Genomic DNA, 21,479 nt, shown 5'->3' on the forward strand with positions numbered 1-21,479 from the left:
ATTTTCTTTTTTTAGTATGTAAGAAGTATTTATTTTTCTTTTTTAAAATTTTAATTGGAGGGTAATTAATATTAAATCATCACAATATTGTGATGATTTTTGCCATACATCAGCATGAATCGGCCATAGGCACATATGTGTTCCCTCCTCCTGAACTGGCATCCTTCCTTTTTCCCCACCCCATCCTTCCACAGAACACTGGCTTTGGGTGCCCTGAATCACACATCAAACTCCCACTAGCTATCTATGTTACATGTGGTATTGTATATGTTTCAATACTATTCTCTCAAAGCAACCCACCCTCTCCTGAAGTAAGTCAGAAAGAGAGAGACAAATATTATATATTAATGCATATATGCATGAAGTCTAGAAAGATGATACCAACGGTCCTACGTGCTGGGCAGCAAAGGAGTGGGAGTGAATATAATTTCTTTAATTTAAAATATTTTTTTCCTACTGAATTTCTTTAGTACATAAATCATAAAATGTCCTGTGTTTTACTAGAAAAATGACAAATACATTTTAACAATAAAATACAGAAAATGATATTTCCTTAGTGATGTGATCGATAAAGATTTTGTGATTACAGTGTATAAACCCTTTGTTGGTTTGATGAAAGTAAGTTGAAGATATATTCTTTCCATGTCAGTAACTTAAAATCTATTGAGGGAGAGGTATGACTTAAAGGGAGATGAAAAAAATTGTAGCCATGTCACAAGGCTGTATATGTTTAATTGTCAGGTAAACAATATGCATAGGGTTTCCATAGATTTTGATGCAACCCGTCAAGCTGATATAATACAGGATGGCTTGGCATTTGCATAATAATCACAACTGTTGTAATTTCTATTTAAATATATTCATATGCCATACACTCATAAAGCCTTTTTTGTTTCCGTAAGGTTGGATTATTAGGAATTCAAATGATATGGACACGGGATTCAGAAGAGGCCCTTAGAAATGCCAAGTTTGATAAAAAAATCATGCAGAAAACCAATCAGTCTTTCCTGGAGCTACTGAACACGTTGATAGACATGACAACCAAGGACCTGAGTTCCGTGGAACGAGTTAAATATGAGACTCTGATTACTATTCATGTGCACCAACGAGATATCTTTGATGACCTGGTAAATGCTTTATAAACGCTGTGGCATATACAGAAGAACAAATACTAGACACTCTCTGTGTTTACCCACCAGGAATAGTGTGAATGAATTCAAAGAAAAGATAAAATTCAGGCAAAGAGCATCTTTATGAAGAGAAATTATCATATTTTCTTTTCAGTCTTTAGCCGGAATTTTGGCCATTTTCTGATGATCTCAGCTAAGGTGTTATGGAGGCAATTAGACTTTATTTTGAAATTCTTTACGTGATCGTTTTTAATGCTGAAATGTCATGTAGCATCATCGAGAGCTCTCACTTGTCTTATGCTTCTTTTGGTTATTAAATTGAAGATGACTAATCTCTTGATGCAGAAATAATAAGTGATATTAATAGTAGAACTGCTTAGTAGTTTTGAGGGTTTTTATGAACATAAATCACATATTTAACAAGTTTTGCTACATTCATTGATTGCAAATGGTCTTTCCTCATATAGTTCGTGACATTCAGTTGTCATGCAGACTTTTGCCTTTAAAGAAAGAGCAGGGATGAGAAAGAGAGTTTGGTAGCTGTTGAGAATAGGAAATGTGAAATGAAATTTGCCCTCTACTGTAAAATATGACATTAGATAAGAGGCGTGAAGCTCTTATTTTCATAATAATTTTCTGGATCGTGTCTCACCCCATTATGTAAAAAAGATTATGAAAGGTTGGTTCTGGTGTAATGGAAATAAAGGTGGCACATTCAGGCTGTTATGTGCTAATCTCCTCTCCTAATAGTTAAGCATACTGTTTGCCTTTCTGAGAAATAAAGGGCTCAAGGTAATTTTAGATTTCTTATTTGTAAAAAAAATGATTAAAGTGGCTTAAAATTTTGGTTAAAAAAATTCATGCAGAAGCATCGCTTAACCTGCCATTTAGATGTTAGAAATTTTGGCCTGCTTCAAATCCTAGCAAGGATAATTAAGGGATTATAAAACCCCCAACAATGTACTTAGTTATTACCAGAAGAGATGATTTTTTTTTTTCCCTGATGGGATTGTTTAGTTCTATCTTGGTAAGCCAAAAATGGTTTTCTTAGATTGTATTTCATGGTTAGGACTGTGGAATTGGGCATTGAAGAATGAAGTTTCTTACTTCATTCTTACTATTAAAATAGAGCATGTTATTTAAATTGAGGGGCACAATTAAGTGTTTCTCTTGAATTTTCCTTTTCTCATATCTTTGAAAGTATCTCTTTTGTTGCTGTTGTTTTTGCTGATCAATAAATGAATGGGTTGAATGGTAATTGGCATCTCCCAACCAGTTGGGTTGTCTCTGAGTTCCATTACTCCACATTCGATCTACCTGGATGCTGATGTGTATAGTTAATGAATGGTTCTCCTCTCGGTTTTAACATACACCTTCTGCATTTCAGTGTCACATGCATATCAAGAGCCCTTCGGACTTTGAGTGGCTGAAACAGTGCAGGTTTTATTTTAACGAAGATTCTGACAAGATGATGGTTCACATCACAGACGTGCCATTCATTTACCAGAATGAATTTCTAGGCTGCACTGACAGGCTTGTCATAACACCACTCACAGACAGGTGATGGAAGGATTCTATGATTCCTCAGCCTCTCTCTCCCCTACCTCCCACATTTTCATTCTCTCCAGGTGCACAGCGGATTTTGACTGATGGCCTCTTTTATACGAAACTCTTTGAAATTCGGTGTTTTGAGCTTTACCCATGTATCTTCACAGGGGGTTTAGGAGGCTTGTGACTGAAACAGACTTTGGTTCCTTTGCCTTCCATCTTACAGAAGCTAAGTTTAAATGGCCTCTGCTGCTGCTTCTCAGTTGCTCAGCCGTGTCCAACTCTCTGTGACCCCATGGACTCTAGCCCACCAGGCTCCTCTGTCCATGGGATTTTCCAGGCAAGGATACTGGAGTGGGTTACCACTTCCTCCTCCAGGGGATCTTCCCAAATCAAACTCATGTCTCTTGTGTCTTCTGAATTGACAGGTGGTTTCTCTACCACTGTGCCACCTGGGAAGCCCTAAATGACCTCAGTGGACATCAAAGGAAAAAAAAAAGTGAATTCTTTGCTATGTATCAAGTGCAAATAAATCACCATGGGTTTTGAGGGCTGCATCAAGGGACTGTGGCACTTTTATCATTACAGAGGCAATAAAGGTTTTTTTTTTTTTAAGCAGGAAAGAAATTAAATGTGAATGCTGGTTCTCTGGTGGCTTAGTAATAAAGAATCTGCCTGCCAGGGCAGTAAACATAAGAGATGCAGGTTCCATTCCCAGTTTAGAGGAAGATGCCCTGGAGTAGGAAATGGCAGCCCACTCCAATATTCTTGCCTGGAGTATTCCATGGACAGAGGAACCTGGTGGGTTCAGTCCATAGGGTTGCAAAGAGTCGGACATGACTGAGTGTGAATGCATGCACTGGTGAGAAGCGATGGGGTGGACGTTGACCTGTCCTGCCCCCTGCCTGTTATTAACCATTGTGTTAGCCAGAGCCAACATGTAGCTTCTCTGGACCCAGTTTCTTCATCTATAAGATGAACCGGTTTATCTCCAGAGGTCTTTCCTCCATGGCTAATAGTCTGATTTGAACTTGGTGGCATCCATCCGTTGTATATGTGCTGTTCAGGGATGCTTTGATACTTATTTTGAACCAAATGGGTGAGTGTTAAAATCAACATTTGTTAAGAAGAAGCTGACCTGAATAGCAGTCATTTTCACAGAATGAACCTCTGGGCTGTTAGATTGAAAATATTATCCCTGGTGGTCTAGTGGTTAAGATTAAGATTCCAAGCTTCCAATGCAGGGGGTTGTGGTCCAATCCCTAATTGGGAAACTAAGATCCCATTTGTCATGCCATGTGTATTTGTTTGTGTGTGTATATATATATATATATGGGCATCCCAGGTGGTGCTAGTGGTAAAAAACCTACCTGCGAATGCAAGAGACATAGGAGACATGGATTTGATCCCTGGGCCAGGAAGATCCCCTGGAGGAGGACATACCAACCCACTACAGTATTCTTGCCTGGAGAATCCCATGGACAGAGGAGCCTGGGGGATACATTCCATAGTGTTGCAAAGAGCTGAACATGACTGAAGCACCTTGGCACGCATGTATGTGTATGTATGTATGTGTGTATATATATATATATATATATATATATATATATAATCAAACAAAATTTAAAAGTTTGATGTAATAACCCTGTTTGTGAGATTGCACCTTCTGCTCAGTCATGATACCAAATGAAATGCTCACTTTTACCGGAGGATGGAGGAGTAGCAGGAGGTTTCACTGTGTCCTTTCCCCCACGTTGTCTTGTCTTCATGCTCTGTATTCCTTCTTATGTCTCATCAAAGGTGGTTTCCCCTGGATACTGTCAGACGTTCGTTTGGAGTTTTCCTCTTTGAAGTAGAGAGGTGAATAGTGACAAAAGGCGGAGACTTCCTTGAAACACCTGTAAAAGTTATTTCAAACCGTCTGTCCTTTCCAACCTCAAACCTTTTCCTCTCTTCTTTTCTCTACCCAAGTCCTTGTTTCTGTTTCGCTGAGAAGATAAAAGGAACTGCATTCGTTCCTCGTCACGTCCTTCAACCAAGGGACCTGGCCTTGTGCCATCCACTCCCTCTCTCGGTTTATGGGATGGATTTTCTGCTGCCAGCGCCTCTGCTGACGCAGCTATTTTGTCTTTGGGAGCATCATTAATTTTCGCTTTCTACTGGATCGTTCTCATCAATGTACAGGATGCTGTAATTGCTTCCAGGCAGGAAATCCTACTGCGAAGCTCTGGTTTCCTTCCCATTTCTGTGCTCACATCAAAACTCCTCAAAAGCAGTTTTTAAGACTTAAATTTTATTGGAGTATAGTATAGTTACTTTATAATGTTGTGTTAATTTCTGTTGTACCATAAAGTAAATCAGCTATGCCTGCTTCATCAGATAAGTCGCTTCAGTTGTGTCTGACTTTTTGCAGCCCTGCCAGGTTCCTCTGTCCATGGGATTTCCCATGCAAGGATACTGGAGTGGGTTGTCATGCCCTCCTCCAGGGGATCTTCTTGGCCCAGGAATCAAACCCATGTCTCTACAGCTCCTGCACTGCAGGTAGATTCTTTACCCACTGAGCCACCTGGGAGGCCCCAAATCAGCTGCATGTATCTCCTCTTTTTTTGATTTTCCTTCCCGTTTAGGTCACTATAGAGCATTTAATAGAGTTCTCTGTACTCTACAGTAGATTCTCATTAGCTTTCTACTTTTTACATTTTATCAGTAGTGTATATATGTCAATTCCGATCTCCCAATTCACCCCACCCCCCCTTTCCACCTTAGTGTCCATACGTTTGCTCTCTACATCTCTATGTCTCTGTTTCAAAAATGCAGTTTTTGTCCACCTATTTGACCTTGAATTCACTCCATTCAGGCTCTGTGTATTAGCTTCTATTGCTGTCATAACAAATGACCAAGCATTTAGAAGCTTAAACCACACAAATCAATTACTTTGGGTTTCCATATGTCAGAAGTCTGATGCACATCTTGTTGGACTAACCTTAGGTGTCAGCAGAAGTGTGCTCTTTCCAGGGTCTCTGGGGAGACCCCGCCCTTTGTTCTTTCAATTGATTGGCAGAATTCTTTCTCTTGCAGTTGCAGGAACTTGCCGCCACTTCCCTGCTGACTGTCAGCTGAGGGCTGTTCCCAGCATTTGGGGGCTGCTGTTTACCTTGTCTTCTGGCCCCTTCCTCCCTCTTATCAGCCACAACCATGGGTTGAGACCTGTCTGATCTCCTTTTCCCATCTCATGTCTCTCACCCACTCTTCTGCTTCCCTCTTCCACTTTTCAAGAACTCATGAGATTAGATAGGGTCCACTTCTAATCCAGGATCACCTCCCCATATCAAGGCCTTTCACATTAATTGCATCCTCAAAGTCCCTTTAGCTGTGTAAGGGAACATGTTTTCAGGGATTAGGACATGGATATTTTTTGGAGGGGTGCCATTATTCTGCACATCACACTTTCTTCCCCTGGTAGTGCCATCACCCAGATCTTCGTGTTGCTAAATCCAGCGGTCATTTTTAGTTCTGCCCTTCCTTGACCAGTCAGCAGCGTTTACATAGGTGGTCACTCTCTCTCTCTTTTCAATTAATTAATTATTTAATTTCTTTATGTGTGTTTGGCTGTGCTGGGTCTTCATTGCTGCGCGGGCTTTTCTCTAGTTGTGAGGCGTGGGGGCTACTCCCTAGTTGTGGTACATGGGCTTCTCATTGCAGTGGCCTCTCTTGTTGCAGAGCACAGGCTCTAGGCATGTGAGTTTCAGTAGTTGTGGTGCTCAGGCTTTAGTGGCCCTGTGGCATGTGGGATCTTCCCAGAGCAAGGATCAAACCTATGTCGCCTGCATTGGCAGGCAGATTCTCGACCACTGGATCTCCAGGGAAGTCCCACTCTCTCCTTTTTGATGCCCTTTCTTCACGTGGCTTCCAGGTCATGACACCCCTGGTTCCTTCTGTTCTGCCTGTCCATATACTCTCCTATGGTTCCTCTTCAGTCTCCTGACTTCTAAGCATAGAGCACACCAGGGCTCTTCTCTTTTCCATCTATACTCACTCCTGAGATGATCTCACATGGTTTTAAGTATCATCTAGATGTGGACTCCCCAGTCTTGAGCCCTGCCGGGGCTTCTTCCCTTGAACTTGACACATACAGCCACTTGCCTACATGACATGTTTACTCAGATGCATACTGGGGATTCACACTTATGTTTGCTCGTCCCCTCACAAAGCTGCCCTCCTGCCATCTTCTCCATCTTTGCAAATGGTGATTCCATCCTTCAGTTGCTCAAGCCAAAATCCTTGGAGCATCCTTGATGCCTTTATTTTCTCTCATTTTATTATCCAATCTGTCATGAAGTTTGGTCACCGACACTTTCAGAATTCACCTAGGATGTGACCACTTTTCTCCCCTGTGCTCTTATCACAGTCTCAGCCACCATCATCTCTAGGCTGGATGATTGCAGTAGTCTTTTATCTGGTCTTCCACTTCTGCCATTGTTCCCGACAGTCTGTTCTCAATTCTGTCATCCCTTTGCCTTGATCTTCTTTGTCTTTCGGTCTCACCCAAGGTAAAAGCAAGTGTCCTTGCATTGACTTCTATGGCCTGCCATGATCGGTCCCTGCTACCTACTGTCTCTCCTTCCTCATTCAGCTCCAGCTACTTGTTCCCTGGCTGTTTCTTGAGCAGTCCCAGCACACGGCTGCCTCAGGACCTTTGCACTTGCTGTTGCCTTCACCTGGAACCCTTTCCCCTATGACACTGGCATAGCTCACTCCCTCTCCTCCAGGTCTCTGATCAGATGTCTCTGCACATGGCTCTTTGGTCCTGACATATTTTAATCAGCAATCCTCACCCCACACTCCCTAACCCAGCTTTATTTTTTCTGTTTTCTATTTTTAAATAGTTTATTTCCTTCCTTTAGGATATCAGTTCTATAAGGTATAGACTTTTTGTGATTTATTCACTGCTCCTAGAACAGTTCTGTTCCATTTGTTGCTGCTGTTCAGTCGCTCAGTTTTGTCTGACTCCTTGTGACCCCACGGACTGCAGCATGCCAGGCCTGTCTGTCCCTCACCATATCCCAGAGTTTGCCCAAGTTCACGTCTACTGAATCTGCGATACCGTCCAACCACCTCATCCTCTGTCTCCCCTTCTCCTCCTGCCTTCAATCTTTCCCAGCATCAGGATCTTTTCCAGTGAGTCAGCTGTTCACATCAGGTGGCCAAAATATTGCAGCTTCAGCTTCAGCATCAGTCCTTCCAATGAGTATTCAGGGTTGATTTCCCTTAAGATTGAGTGGTTTGATCTCATTGCTGTCTAAGGGACTCTCAAGTGTCTTCTGTTGCGTAACAGGTTCTGAATAAAATTTCCCAAATAAATTGAAAAATGTTTATTTTCAAAGTTGCATCTTTGTGGTAAAAAACTTAAATTGTACAGAAAGATAAATTTTTCAATGATTAATAGTTTATTTTCTAAGAAATTGTAAATGCTTATATGTCAAAAATCTAACTTTCACATAAAAGTATTTGATTATACAAACTTTTTTGTGACTTGATTTTTTTCACTGTATTCATTATCTTGTACATCTTTCTGTATCAAAAAACTTGAGAGCTTTAAAAGCAAGTTCAGTTCAGTTGCTCAGTCGTGTCTGACTCTTTGCAACCCCATGAATTGCAGCATGCCAGGCCTCCCTGTCCATCACCAACTCCCAGAGTTCAACCAGACTCACGTCCATCGAGTCAGTGATGCCATCCAGCCATCTCATCCTCTGTCGCCCCTTCTCCTCCTGCCTCCAATCCCTCCCAGCATCAGAGACTTTTCCAATGAGTCAACTCTTCGCATGAGGTGGCCGAAGTACTGAAGTTTCAGCTTTAGCATCATTCCTTCCAAAGAAATCCCAGGGCTGATCTCCTTCAGAATGGACTGGTTGGATCTCCTTGCAGTCCAAGGGACTCTCAAGAGTCTTCTCCAACACCACAGTTCAAAAGCATCAATTCTTTGGCACTCAGCTTTCTTTACAGTCCAACTCTCACATCCATACATGACCATAGGAAAAACCATGGCCTTGACTAGACGGACCTTTGTTGGCAAAGTAATGTCTCTGCTTTTGAATATGCTATCTAGGTTGATCATAACTTTTCTTCCAAGGAGTAATCATCTTTTAATTTCATGGCTGCAGTCACCATCTGCAGTGATTTTGGAGCCCCCAAAAATAAAATCTGACACCATTTCCACTCTTTCCCCATCTATTTCCCATGAAGTGATGGGACCAGATGCCATGATCTTAGTTTTTTGAATGTTGAGTTTTAAGCCAGCTTTTTCACTCTCCACTTTCATCTTCATCAAGAGGCTTTAGGTCCTCTTGCTTTCTGCCATAAGGGTGGTGTCATCTGCATATCTGAGGTTATTGATATTTCTCCTGGAAATCTTGATTCCAGCTTGTGCTTCTTCCAGCCCAGCATTTCTCATGATGTGCTCTGCATAGAAGTTAAATAAGCAGGGTGACAATATACAGCCTTGACGTACTCCTTTTCCTATTTGGAACCAGTCTGTTGTTCCATGTCCAGTTCGAACTGTTGCTTCCTGACCTGCATATAGGTTTCTCAAGAGGCAGGTCAGGTGGTCTGGTATTCCCATCTCTTGAAGAATTTTCCACAATTTATTTTGATCCACACAGTCAAAGGCTTTGGCATAGTCAATAAAGCAGAAAAAGATGTTTTTCTGGAACTCTCTTGCTTTTTCCATGATCCAGCAGATGTTGGCAATTTGATCTCTGGTTCCTCTGCCTTTTCTAAAACCAGCTTGAACATCTGGAAGTTCACGGTTCACATATTTCTGAAACCTGGCTTGGAGAATTTTGAGCATTACTTTACTAGCATGTGAGATGAGTGCAATTGTGCAGCAGTCTGAGCATCCTTTGGCATTGCCTTTCTTTGGGATTGGAATGAAAACTGACCCTTTCCAGTCCTGTGGCCACTGCTGAGTTTTCCAAATTTGCTGGCATATTGAGTGCAGCACTTTCACAGCATACATCTTTCAGGATTTGAAATAGCTCCACTGGAATTCCATCACCTCCACTAGCTTTGTTCGTAGTTTTGTTTTCTAAGGCCCACTTGACTTCACATTCCAGGATGTCTGGCTCTAGGTCAGTGATCACACCATCATGATTATCTGGGTCGTGAAGATCTTTTTTGTATAGTTCTTCTGTGCATTCTTGCCACCTCTTCTTAATATCTTCTGCTTCTGTTAGGTCCATAGAATTTCTGTCCTTTATCGAGCCCATCTTTGCATGAAATGTGCAAATTTTCTTGAAGAGATCTCTAGTCTTTCCCATTCTGTTGTTTTCCTCTATTTCTTTGCATTGATCTCTGAGGAAGGCTTTCTTCTCTCTCCTTGCTATTCTTTGCTATTCCTTGCTAAAAGCAAAGTGGGTATTTATAAGTTAATAAGTGGAGGCGATTCGGAAGTTTGTTTCAATGTATTTCATGATAAATGTTCACTTGTTTGTTTTTACTCTGAGTTGAGTATGGTAGAAGTGAGTCACTCTTTGCAAGTCCATTGCAAGAGTGGCTGCCTTTTTACAAAGAATTACTCACTAAGATTAATACTTAAATAAGACAAAGGCCAGAGGCCTTGATGTCTTCTCAGCTTTTCACTGACTGCCCTGTGAAAATTCAACAATGTTGATAGCAGTTGTGTCTGGGAAGCCTGATGTCATGTGGATGGAGTTGCAAATATTTCAGATGATAAAATAGTCAATAAATATGCTAAAAACATATACTGCCTTTTTCTAATAGCGCATGCTATTTTCCATGACCAGTCCTTTTTTTTGCTTCTGAACACAAGTCGAGAAGACTGGAGGGAGTCTTAGTACCACTGTCGCTTAAGACGGAGGGCAGCAGAGATTGAAGATGAATAGAGGCATTTTGTCTTCTTAATAAAAAAGACAGACAGTCCTCATGATGTGTGTCTTTCTCTGACATATTCTCATAGCTTCCCGGAGTTTTATCTGGGTCTTGGCCACTGTACTGGGTAGTGTTGGCCAGGACAGCTAACCTTTCTGATTCTCTTCTTTTGCAATCATTGTGTGGACTGGAGGTACTGTAGGTTGGGACCCAGCACTGGGCCTGCCACTGAGTAAATCTAAATCATCATTAATAATGTTAACATGACTATTGCTTTTCTTTTTTGTTTAGAATTTTTACAATTTGAGTACAATCGATTTATAATATTGTATTAGTTTTAAGTGTAAAGCAAATTCATTCAGTTATTTTTTTCAGATTATATTCCATTATAGGTTATTACAAAATATTGAATATAATTCCCTGGCTATACAGTAAATACTTTTGGCTTGTCTATTTTATGTACAGTAGCATGTGTCAGCTAATCCCATAATTTGTCCCTTCCTCTCTCTCCCCTTTGGTTACCATAAATTTGTTTTCTATGTCTGTGAGTCTATTTCTGTTTTGCATACAGATTCAATTGTATTATTTTTAGATTCCACAAAAGTGATATAATATAGTATTTGCCTTTCTCTGACTTACTGCAGTAAGTATAATATTCTCTAGGTCCATCCACATTGCTGCATATGGTACTAGTTCATTAGTTTTTTTTTTTTAATTTAAATTTATTTATTTTAATTGGAGGCTAATTACTTTATAATATTGTATTGGTTTGGGAACACATATAAACCCATGGCGGATTCATGTTGAAGTATGGCAAAACCAATACAACAATTTGTTTTTTTTAATAAATGGATAATATTCCAGTATATATACATATATATGTATACACCCTACACCTTCTTAAGCCAGTCATTTGTTGATGAGCACTTGGCTTGTTTCCATGTCTTGGCTATTGCAAATAGCACTGCTGTGAACATTGGGGTGCGTGTATCTTTTTGAATTAGAGTTTTCATCTTTTCAGGATATATGCTCTAGAGTGGGATAGCTGGACCATATGGTAACTCTGTTTTTAGTTTTTTAAGGAACCTCCAGACTGTTTTCCATAGTGACCGCACCAATTTACATTCCCGCCAACAGTGTGGGAAGGTTCCCTTTTCTCCACACCTTCTCCAGCATTCATTACTGTAATGGCCATCATTCATGGTGGCTGTTCTGATCTGTGTGACGTGATACCTGTTGCAGTTTTGGTTTGCATTTCATTAATAATTAACAACATTGAGTATCTTTTCATGTGCCTGTATGTATTCTTTGGAAAAACATCTGTTTAGGTATTCTGTCCATTTTTTGATTGGGTTGTGTTTTTGATATTTAGTTAATCATTGATAACAAATTATTTGCCAACCTTTACTTTCATATCTCTTTAAGCATGTCCTATAATTAAATAGTCTATAATTAAACCAAGTTCTCAACAAAGAAAATTGACTTCCTGCTTCATGGATGCCTGTTGTGTTGGCGTTTTTCAGCATTTTAGAATCAATACTGTTTAATAATAGGAGCTGGAAGCACTTCTGGTTTATGTGTGGTGAAATGTGTCTAGAGAGCTATGAATACCTAATACGATAATTGCGTGCTAATGAGCCCTGGGTCATGGAGTTGATCACTGTTCATTTGGTGCCATGGTCACATTCTGCACCTCTAATTCCCGTAGCTACTGGGACAAAAGGAAGCAGATAAGTGTATGGCTGGACCAGTTCAAGCCATTTATTCACAAATGTTCATAGAATATGAGGTGTCAGTTTAGGCAAGTGGCTGGGGGTAAAAGTGTGAACTAGACCTAGTTCCTGACAGCAGAGAGCTTATGGTCCTCTAGTAGGGAGGCAGGAAACTGTAGTAGAGTTGCTGTGTGTGTGTGCGTGCGTGTGCTTAGTTGTATCCGACTTTTTGCCACCCCATGGACTGTAGCTCACCAGGCTCCTCTGTCCGTGGGATTCTCCAGGCAAGAATACTGGAGTGGGTTGCCATTTCCTACTCCAGGGGATCTTCCTGACCCAGGGGCCAAAGCTGCATCTCTCGTGTCTCCTGCATTAGCAGGCAGATTCTTTTTACTGCTAGTGGTACCTGGCCGCTAAAAGCTACTAGATCATATAAAAGTCCAGAACCCTTCATGAGTGGTGACATTTTTGAAAGCAGCCAGAGATAGGAAAGCAGAGAGGGAGGGCTGAGGTAGACATACATGTAGGATGCTCTGGGGAGAGTCATGTCAAGAGGTACTTGAAGATGCTCTGGCTGATCCACACTCGCCTCTGAAAGGCAAGTCCTAGAGGGTTTGGGTGCCAGCATAGTGGTCCTGAAGCCAAGTCCAGCCTCCATACCCCAACACCTAATTCATTCTCAGAGGTGGAATTTTGGGTGAAGTAGAAAAGAATAGCTTTATTGCTTTGCCAAGCAAAGGGGGCCACAGCAGGCGAATGTCCTCAAAACTGTGCCTGAACCTGGAGGGGCTAGCAAGAAGTTTTATATTCAAGTTTCAAAGAGATCCTCATCAGTTTGTGGATCTTCTTCTCATTGGTTCCTGGAAAGATAAGTGGATGTCAGCATCATGAACCTTCTGGTTCCAACTGGGCTGCAGTCTGTGTGCTTGTGGGCACCATACTGTTTTATCTTCTTCTATCTGGTGGGGGTTTCAACATCTGCAAAGCAGCTCAAAGATATCAGTACATGTATCCCTTGACAGGGAACCAGGACTCTGCCCCAAGGTTGCACTCCTGTTACTCTTGACTCTTCCTCCTTTGTCCCCATGTTCCATCCCTTCCCTGTTTAACAACTGCTTGAATCTGCCCCCTTAGAACTCAGAGAAGGTCTTGGAGGCTGAATGAAGCCTGTTTCCTGTATTCAAGACATGGGGAACACAGAAAGGCTTTTGTGCCCAGTACCCCACAGGGTCCTGCTTGGTATCACTTGGACTAAAGTCCCCCCTTTTGAAGAAATCACCTAGCGTGGATGCCCATTTTTTATGTAAATAATGTGATTTCCCTCTGACAGCCTAACAGCTTGCCACTTCTTCAGTTTAAATATAAACCCAAATGATCCCATAATAAAGAGGGATATTTGCAAGACAGAGCATCTTGGTGGCCAGAGTTCCTGGAGATTTATTCCTGACCCTGAGAGTGTGGATCTGTCCCACAATAGCGAGAGGGCTATTGGCCACAAACCTGACTCAAATCTCAGCTCCCCTACTGCTGTGACCCTGAGAAAAACTATTCCATTTAAGCCTTTCTCCTTATCTATAAAATGAGGAAAATAATTGACTTCCCCACAGGGTTTCAGTTCAGTTCAGTTCAGTTGCTCAGTTGTGTCTGATTCTTTGTGACCCCATGAATTGCAGCACGCCAGGCCTCCCTGTCCATCACCATCTCCCGGAGTTCACTCAAACCCATGTCCATCGAGTTGGTGATAACATCCAGCCATCTCATCCTCTGTCGTCCCCTTATCCTGCTGCCCCCAATCCCTCCCAGCATCAGAGTCTTTGCCAATGAGTCAACTCTTCATGTGAGGTGGCCAAAGTGCTGGAGTTTCAGCTTCAGCATCAGTCCTTCCAAAGAACACCCAGGACTGATCTCCTTCAGAATGGACTGGTTGGATCTCCTTGCAGTCCAAGGGACTCTCAAGAGTCCTCTCCACACCACAGTTCAAAAGCATCAATTCTTTGGCATTCAGCCTTCTTCACAGTCCAACTCTCACATCCATACATGACTACTGGAAAAACCATAGCCTTGACTAGACGGACCTTTGTTGGCAAAGTAATGTCTTTGCTTTTGAATATGCTATCTAGGTTGGTCATAACTTTCCTTCCAAGGAGCAAGCGTCCTTTAATTTCATGGCTGGAGTCACCATCTGCAGTGATTTTGGAGCCCAAAAAAATAAAGTCTGAAACTGTTTCCACATCTATTTCCCATGAAGTGATGAGACCAGATGCCATGATCTTCGTTTTCTGAATGTTGAGCTTTAAGCCAACATTTTTACTCTCCTCTTTCACTTTCATCAAGAGACTCTTTAGTTCCTCTTCAGTTTCTGCCATAAGGGTGGTGTCATCTGCATATCTGAAGTGATTGAAATTTCTCCCGGCAATCTTGATTCTAGCTTGTGCTTCCTCCAGCCCAGCATTTCTCATGATGTACTCTACATAGAAGTTAAATAAGCAGGGTGACAATATACAGCCTTGACGTACTCCTTTTCCTATTTGGAACCAGTCTGTTGTTCCATGTCCAGTTCGAACTGTTGCTTCCTGACCTGCATATAGGTTTCTCAAGAGGCAGGTCAGATGGTCTGGTATTCCCATCTCTTGAAGAATTTTCCACAATTTATTTTGATCCACACAAAGGCTTTGGCATAGTCAATAAAACAGAAATAGATGTCTTTCTGGAAATCTCTTGCTTTTTCCATGATCCAGCGGATGTTGGCAATTTGATCTCTGGTTCCTCTGCCTTTTCTAAAACCAGCTTGAACATCTGGAAGTTCACAGTTCACGTATTGCTGAAGCCTGGCTTGGAGAATTTTGAGCATTACTTTACTAGCGTGTGAGATGAGTGCAATTGTGTGGTAGTTTGAGCATTCTTTGGCATTGCCTTTCCTTGGGATTGGAATGAAAACTGACATTTTCCAGTCCTGTGGCCACTGCTGAGTTTTCCAAATTTGCTGGCATATTGAGTGCAGCACTTTCACAGCATCCTCTTTCAGGATTTGAAATAGCTCCACTGGAATTCCATCACCTCCACTAGCTTTGTTCGTAGTTTTGTTTTCTAAGGCCCACTTGACTTCACATTCCAGGATGTCTGGCTCTAGGTCAGTGATCACACCATCGTGATTATCTGGGTCGTGAAGATCTTTTTTGTATAGTTCTTCTGTGCATTCTTGCCACCTCTTCTTAATATCTTCTGCTTCTGTTAGGTCCATACCATTTCTGTCCTTTATCGAGCCCATCTTTGCATGAAATGTTCCCTTGGTATCTCTAATTTTCTTGAAGTGATCTCTAGTCTTTCCCATTCTGTTGTTTTCCTCTATTCCTTTTCATTGATCACTGAGGAAGGCTTTCTTTTTTTTTTTAATTTTATTTTATTTTTAAACTTTACATAATTGTATTAGTTTTGCCAAATATCAAAATGAATCCGCCACAGGTATCTCTCCTTGCTATTCTTTGGAACTCTCCATTCAGATGCTTATGTATTTCCTTTTCTCCTTTGCTTTTTGCTTCTCTTCTTTTCACAGCTATTTGTAAGGCCTCCCCAGACAGCCATTTTGCCTTTTTGCATTTCTGTTCCATGGGGATGGTCTTGATCCCTGTCTCCTGTACAATGTCACGAACCTCCATCCATAGTTCATCAGGCACTCTATCAGATCTAGTCCCTTAAATCTATTTCTCACTTCCAGTGTATAATCATAAGGAATTTGATTTAGGTCATACCTGAATGGTCTAGTGGTTTTCCCTACTTTCTTCAGTTTAAGTCTGAATTTGGCAATAAGGAGTTCATGATCTGAGTCACAGTCAGCTCCCGGTCTTGTTTTTGCTGACTGTATAGAGCTTCTCCATCTTTGGCTGCAAAGAATATGATCAATCTGATTTTGGTGTTGACCATCTGGTGATGTCCATGTATAGAGTCTTCTCTTGTGTTGTTGGGAGAAGGTGTTTGCTATGACCAGTGCATTCTCTTGGCAAAATTCTATTAGCTTTTGCCCTGCTTAATTCCATATTCCAAGGCCAGATTTGCCTGTTATTCCAGGTGTTTCTTGACTTCCTATTTTTCATTCCAGTCCCCTATAATGAAAAGGACATCTTTTTGGGGTGTTAGTTCTAAAAGGTCTTGTAGGTCTTCATAGAACCGTTCAACTTCAGTGGGGTTTAAATGACATGGTGTAGTTGTGTTGAAGGAAGGAAAACCCCTTCTATGGCTTGAAAGTGGGCTCTTATCTAGCACTTGGAAATGAATTATCTGAGGAGACACACATGCTGACAAAGCAAGAGACTTTATTGGGATGGGATGCCCGATGGAGAGCAGTAGGGTAAGGGAACCTAGGAGAACTGCTTTGCCTTGTGGCTCACAGTCTTGAGTTTTGTGGTGATGGGATTAGCTTTCGGGTTGTCTTTGGCCAATCATTCTGACTCAGGGTTCTTTCTGGTGGTACCCACATTGTTCAGTCAAAATGGATTCCAACAAGGAGGATTCTGGGAGGTGGTCAGACACATGGCATCTCCTTTTGACCTTTCTCTAACTCTTCCAGTTGGTGGGGGCTTATTAGTTCCCAGGAGCTCCTGTCATAAAATTACTCACAAAAATGTTTGCTATGGTGCCTGGCCAGGGTGGGCGGTTTCAGTCAGTGTGCTTCCCCTAACAGTCAGAGCTATTATAACACCATGTTAGCTGTTATTACAGAGACTGCTCTGAAGGGATAACAAAAGTTCAAGAGGAAAGATAAGACCTTGGGTCGAAAGGCAGAATCAAAGTGAGATCAGGCACCCTTCTGGTTTTACACCCACATTACCTTCTGTGAATCCAGGCTCATTTATTGCATCAGGACTGAGTCATTTACTTGTCTTTTTATGAACCCAGATCTGATAAATTTGAGACCCTAGAGGCTTCCAGTGGGTGTGCTCGCTGCTCATTCCTATGCTTTATTGCTGGACAATCACTTTATTTTCTTTGAAATATTTTTCCAAGTCCAGATGAAAGCTTTTGAGTTTGGCCATCAGAAAGCCCTAAAATGCATTGTATTATAGATTACCTTCTTTTGCAGCAGTGGAAGATGCTGGGAAATTGAAGGATTCATTGGCAAGTTATCAGTTATTTTGTTTTCCTTCACAGGCATTCTTGATTCTCTCACCAGAATCTTTTATTTGTTAATATTGTACTTTACGATACAGCATAAGATATTTGCAGGTTTAGTAGATGCTCCCAGAAATAAATTTACAGTGAGATTATTTAGCAATGTGTGATTTAAATCTCCTGTGATCATTGGTTCTCGTGTTGGTCAAATTATAAATTCTTAGATTAAAAAAGGGATTAATCTACTTTGTGTGTGGTGTGTGTGTGTGGTGTGTGTGTGTGTGTGTTTGCATTTAGTCATGTCTGACTCTTTGTGACCCCATGGACTGTAGCCCACCAGGCTCCTCTGTCCATGGAATTCTCCAGGTGAGAGTACTGGAGTGGGTTGCCATTTCCTCCTCCTCTTCTTGACCCAGGGATTGAACTCCTATCTCCTGCATTGACAGGTGGATTCTTTGGCAGGTGGATTCTTTACCTCTGAACCACCTGGGAAGCCAGGCCCTGTTTCCTAGAATACTTTTGTTTAGATGTTGGTAGGTAGTTGTGAAAAAGTTGCCAAATAAGTTTTGGAAATCCTATGTATGCTTTTTCATAACTGGAAATTGTCAATATACATTATCATAAGGAATCTTGTTGAAAATCTTTAAGAGTTTTCAAATGTGTTTGATCTTAGACTACTGCCTTTTCCTCAACACATGTTAATATACCTAAGGATAAGTGTACTTTAGGGTGAGCTTCTGGAAAGGTTAAGTAGCAACAATGGGCAGGATCTTCCTTTTTAAATGCTGTGTGAATATCATGTCACTGTGATGCCTCAGAGGCCTCTTTCAGTTGCCAGTGGTGTGGTTCTAGTGGTTCCTGTATCCTTCCAGGTGTTACATCACATTGGCTCAAGCTCTGGGCATGAGCATGGGGGGTGCCCCCGCTGGTCCTGCAGGAACAGGAAAAACAGAAACGACGAAAGATATGGGACGGTGTCTTGGGAAATACGTCGTGGTTTTCAATTGTTCAGATCAGATGGATTTCCGAGGACTTGGACGGATTTTTAAAGGTGAGGGTTATATTTTTTTATTCGCTGAAAAATGTAAGCTAAGGTGGACTATCTTGTTAAGATTTATTTTTCAACAACTGGCTGCATTTTAGTGTCATTTTCCAACTTTGTAAAACTTTTGGAAAAACCTGAATCTTTCCAGTATTGTGTGGGTCAAATGTCAATATTACTTGCCTTTGTGCTGTTCCTTTATCCCTGCAGGTTGGGTGTTTGCATTGCGAAAAAGTGTTACATTGCGAATTATTTTGGGGGCATTTAATATATGATCTATTTGTTCAACTTTATGTTTGAACAAATTTGATTCTGGCTTGTCTTGGCAGTTGCATAAGGCTCTTTTTCTTGACTTTCTCATTGGATGTACTAATTGGATTTTTCTATTTAATTTCCCTTCTAAGGACTGGCACAGTCTGGATCCTGGGGTTGTTTTGATGAATTTAACCGTATCGATCTACCAGTTCTCTCCGTTGCAGCCCAGCAGATTTCCATTATTCTGACATGTAAAAAGGAGCGTAAAAAATCTTTTATTTTTACTGATGGAGATAATGTAACTATGAACCCTGAATTTGGGCTTTTTCTAACCATGGTAAGGAACCATAAGAAGAGCTACTGAGCTTCAGCCTTCTGATCACAGTTTTCATGTCTCTCCCTTGTCCTGTCATTTATTTTCCATGAATGGGGATTGGGAGTGTAATTTTCACTCCTATTTGAAAGGCTTTGGTGATAAACAGAACTCATATTAATAACTCATGACTTAGTCTCTCCAGTTAAAAGGAGAGTGAGATATGTAAATGAATTTTCCAGCTGTCATTCCAGATTTGCTGTATGTGCATAATGAATCTTTTAATATTATGCTGATATATTGCACTTGTTACCCCATGATTGTATCATTCATCCTTCGGTTTTATTTTCTGTACAGAATCCTGGCTACGCTGGGCGGCAGGAACTCCCCGAAAACTTGAAGATTAACTTCCGCTCTGTGGCCATGATGGTCCCTGACCGGCAGATTATCATCAGGGTGAAGCTGGCCAGTTGTGGCTTTATTGACAACATTGTTTTGGCCAGGAAGTTTTTCACACTCTACAAGCTGTGTGAGGAGCAGCTTTCTAAGCAGGTGTGAGGTTCTGAAGGTCCCTATGTATTTAGGCTGGAGAAGGCAATGGCACCCCACTCCAGTACTCTTGCCTGGAAAATCCCATGGACGGAGGAGCCTGGTAGGCTCCAGTCCATGGGGTCACTAAGAGTTGGGCATGACTGAGTGATGAAAATTTTTATTCTGTTCTGGAGAGGGTGTGGAGAAAAAGGAAGCTTCTTACGTTGTTTGTGGGAATGTAAGTTGGTGCAGCCAGTGTGGAAAACAGTATGGAGATTCCTCAGAAAACTAAAACTAGAATTTCTATGTGATCCAGCAATCCCACTCCTGGGCATATATCCATAATTTGAAAAGATACGTGTACCCCAATGTTCATTGTAGCACTATTTACAGTAGTCAAGGCATGGAAGCAAACTAAATGTGCATTCACAGAGGAATGGAAAAATATGTAGTGTGTATATATATATATATATAAAATGCAATATTTGTTGTTGTTCAGTTGCCCAGTTGTGTCCCACTCTTTGCAACCCCAGGGACTGCAGCATACCAGGCTTCCCTGTCCTTTCCCATCTCCTGGAGTTTGCTCAAACTCATGTCCATTGAGTCGGTGATGCCATCCAACCATCTCATCCTCTGTTGTCCCCTTCTCCTCCTGCCTTCAATTTTTCCCAGCATCAGGGTCTTTTCCAATGAGTTGGCTGTTTGCATCAGGTGACCAAAGTATTGGAGTTTCATCATCAGTCCTTCCAATGAATATTCAGGACTGATTTCCTTCAGGATTGACTGGTTTGATCACCTTGCTGCCAAGGGACTCTCAAGAGTCTTCTCAAGGACCGCAGTTTGAAAGTATCAATTCTTTTTAATGGCTGAGTAATACTCCATTGTGTATATGTACCACAGCTTCCTTATCCATTCATCTGTTGATGGACATCTAGGTTGCTTCCATGTCCTGGCTATTATAAACAGTGCTGCGATGAACATTGGGGTACACGTATTACTCAGCCATTAAAAAGAATACATTTGAATCAGTTCTAATGAGGTGGATGAAACTGGAGCCTATTATATAGAGTGAAGTAAGCCAGAAAGAAAAACACCAATACAGTATACTAACACATATATATGGAATTTAGAAAGATGGTAACAATAACCCTGTGTACGAGACAGCAAAAGAGACACTGATATATAGAACAGTCTTATGGACTCTGTGAGAGAGGGAGAGGGTGGGAAGATTTGGGAGAATGGCATTGAAACATGTAAAATATCATGTATGAAACGAGTTGCCAGTCCAGGTTCGATGCACGATACTGGATGCTTGGGGCTGGTGCACTGGGACGACCCAGAGGGATGGAATGGGGAGGGAGGAGGGAGGAGGGTTCAGGATGGGGAACACATGTATACCTGTGATGGATTCATTTTGATATTTGGCAAAACTAATACAATTATGTAAAGTTTAAAAATAAAATAAAATTAAATTAAAAAAATAAAGAAGGCTGAATGCCGAAAAATTAAAAAAAAAAAAGAAAATATCAATTCTTCGACACTCAGCCTTTTTTATTGTCCAGCTCTGACATCTGTACATGACTACTGGAAAAACCATAGCTTTGACTATATGGACCTTTGTCGGCAAAGTAAAATCTCTGCTTTTTAATGTGCTGTCTAGTTTTGTCATTGCTTTTCTTTCAAGGAGCAAACATCTTTTAATTTCATGGTGCAGTCACTGTCCCCAGTGAGTTTGGAGCCCCCCCAAAATAAAGTCTGTCACTGTTTCCATTGTTTCTCCATCTATTTGCCATGAATTGATGGGACAGGATGCCATGATCTTTGTTTTTTGAATGTTGAGTTTTAAGCCAGCTTTTTCACTCTCCACTTTCATCTTCATCAAGAGGCTTTAGTTCCTCTTGCTTTCTGCCATAAGGGTGGTGTCATCTGCATATCTGAGGTTATTGATATTTCTC

The 21,479-nt window shown here is 41.2% G+C and overlaps 1 protein-coding gene across 1 annotated transcript in view; it reads left to right on the plus strand.

The window, feature by feature from the left end:
- DNAH5 (dynein axonemal heavy chain 5) overlaps positions 1–21,479 on the plus strand; it is a 270,204-nt gene that overhangs the window by 94,354 nt on the left and 154,371 nt on the right. Inside the window, exons 34-38 of the mRNA XM_055554828.1 lie at positions 903–1,127; positions 2,518–2,690; positions 18,256–18,434; positions 18,830–19,017; positions 19,351–19,545. Of these exons, the coding sequence (XP_055410803.1) occupies positions 903–1,127; positions 2,518–2,690; positions 18,256–18,434; positions 18,830–19,017; positions 19,351–19,545 (960 nt within the window). The remainder of the gene's footprint in view (positions 1–902; positions 1,128–2,517; positions 2,691–18,255; positions 18,435–18,829; positions 19,018–19,350; positions 19,546–21,479) is intronic.

Source organism: Bubalus kerabau, chromosome 18 (assembly GCF_029407905.1).
Source record: "Bubalus kerabau isolate K-KA32 ecotype Philippines breed swamp buffalo chromosome 18, PCC_UOA_SB_1v2, whole genome shotgun sequence".
NCBI lineage: Eukaryota > Metazoa > Chordata > Mammalia > Artiodactyla > Bovidae > Bubalus > Bubalus kerabau.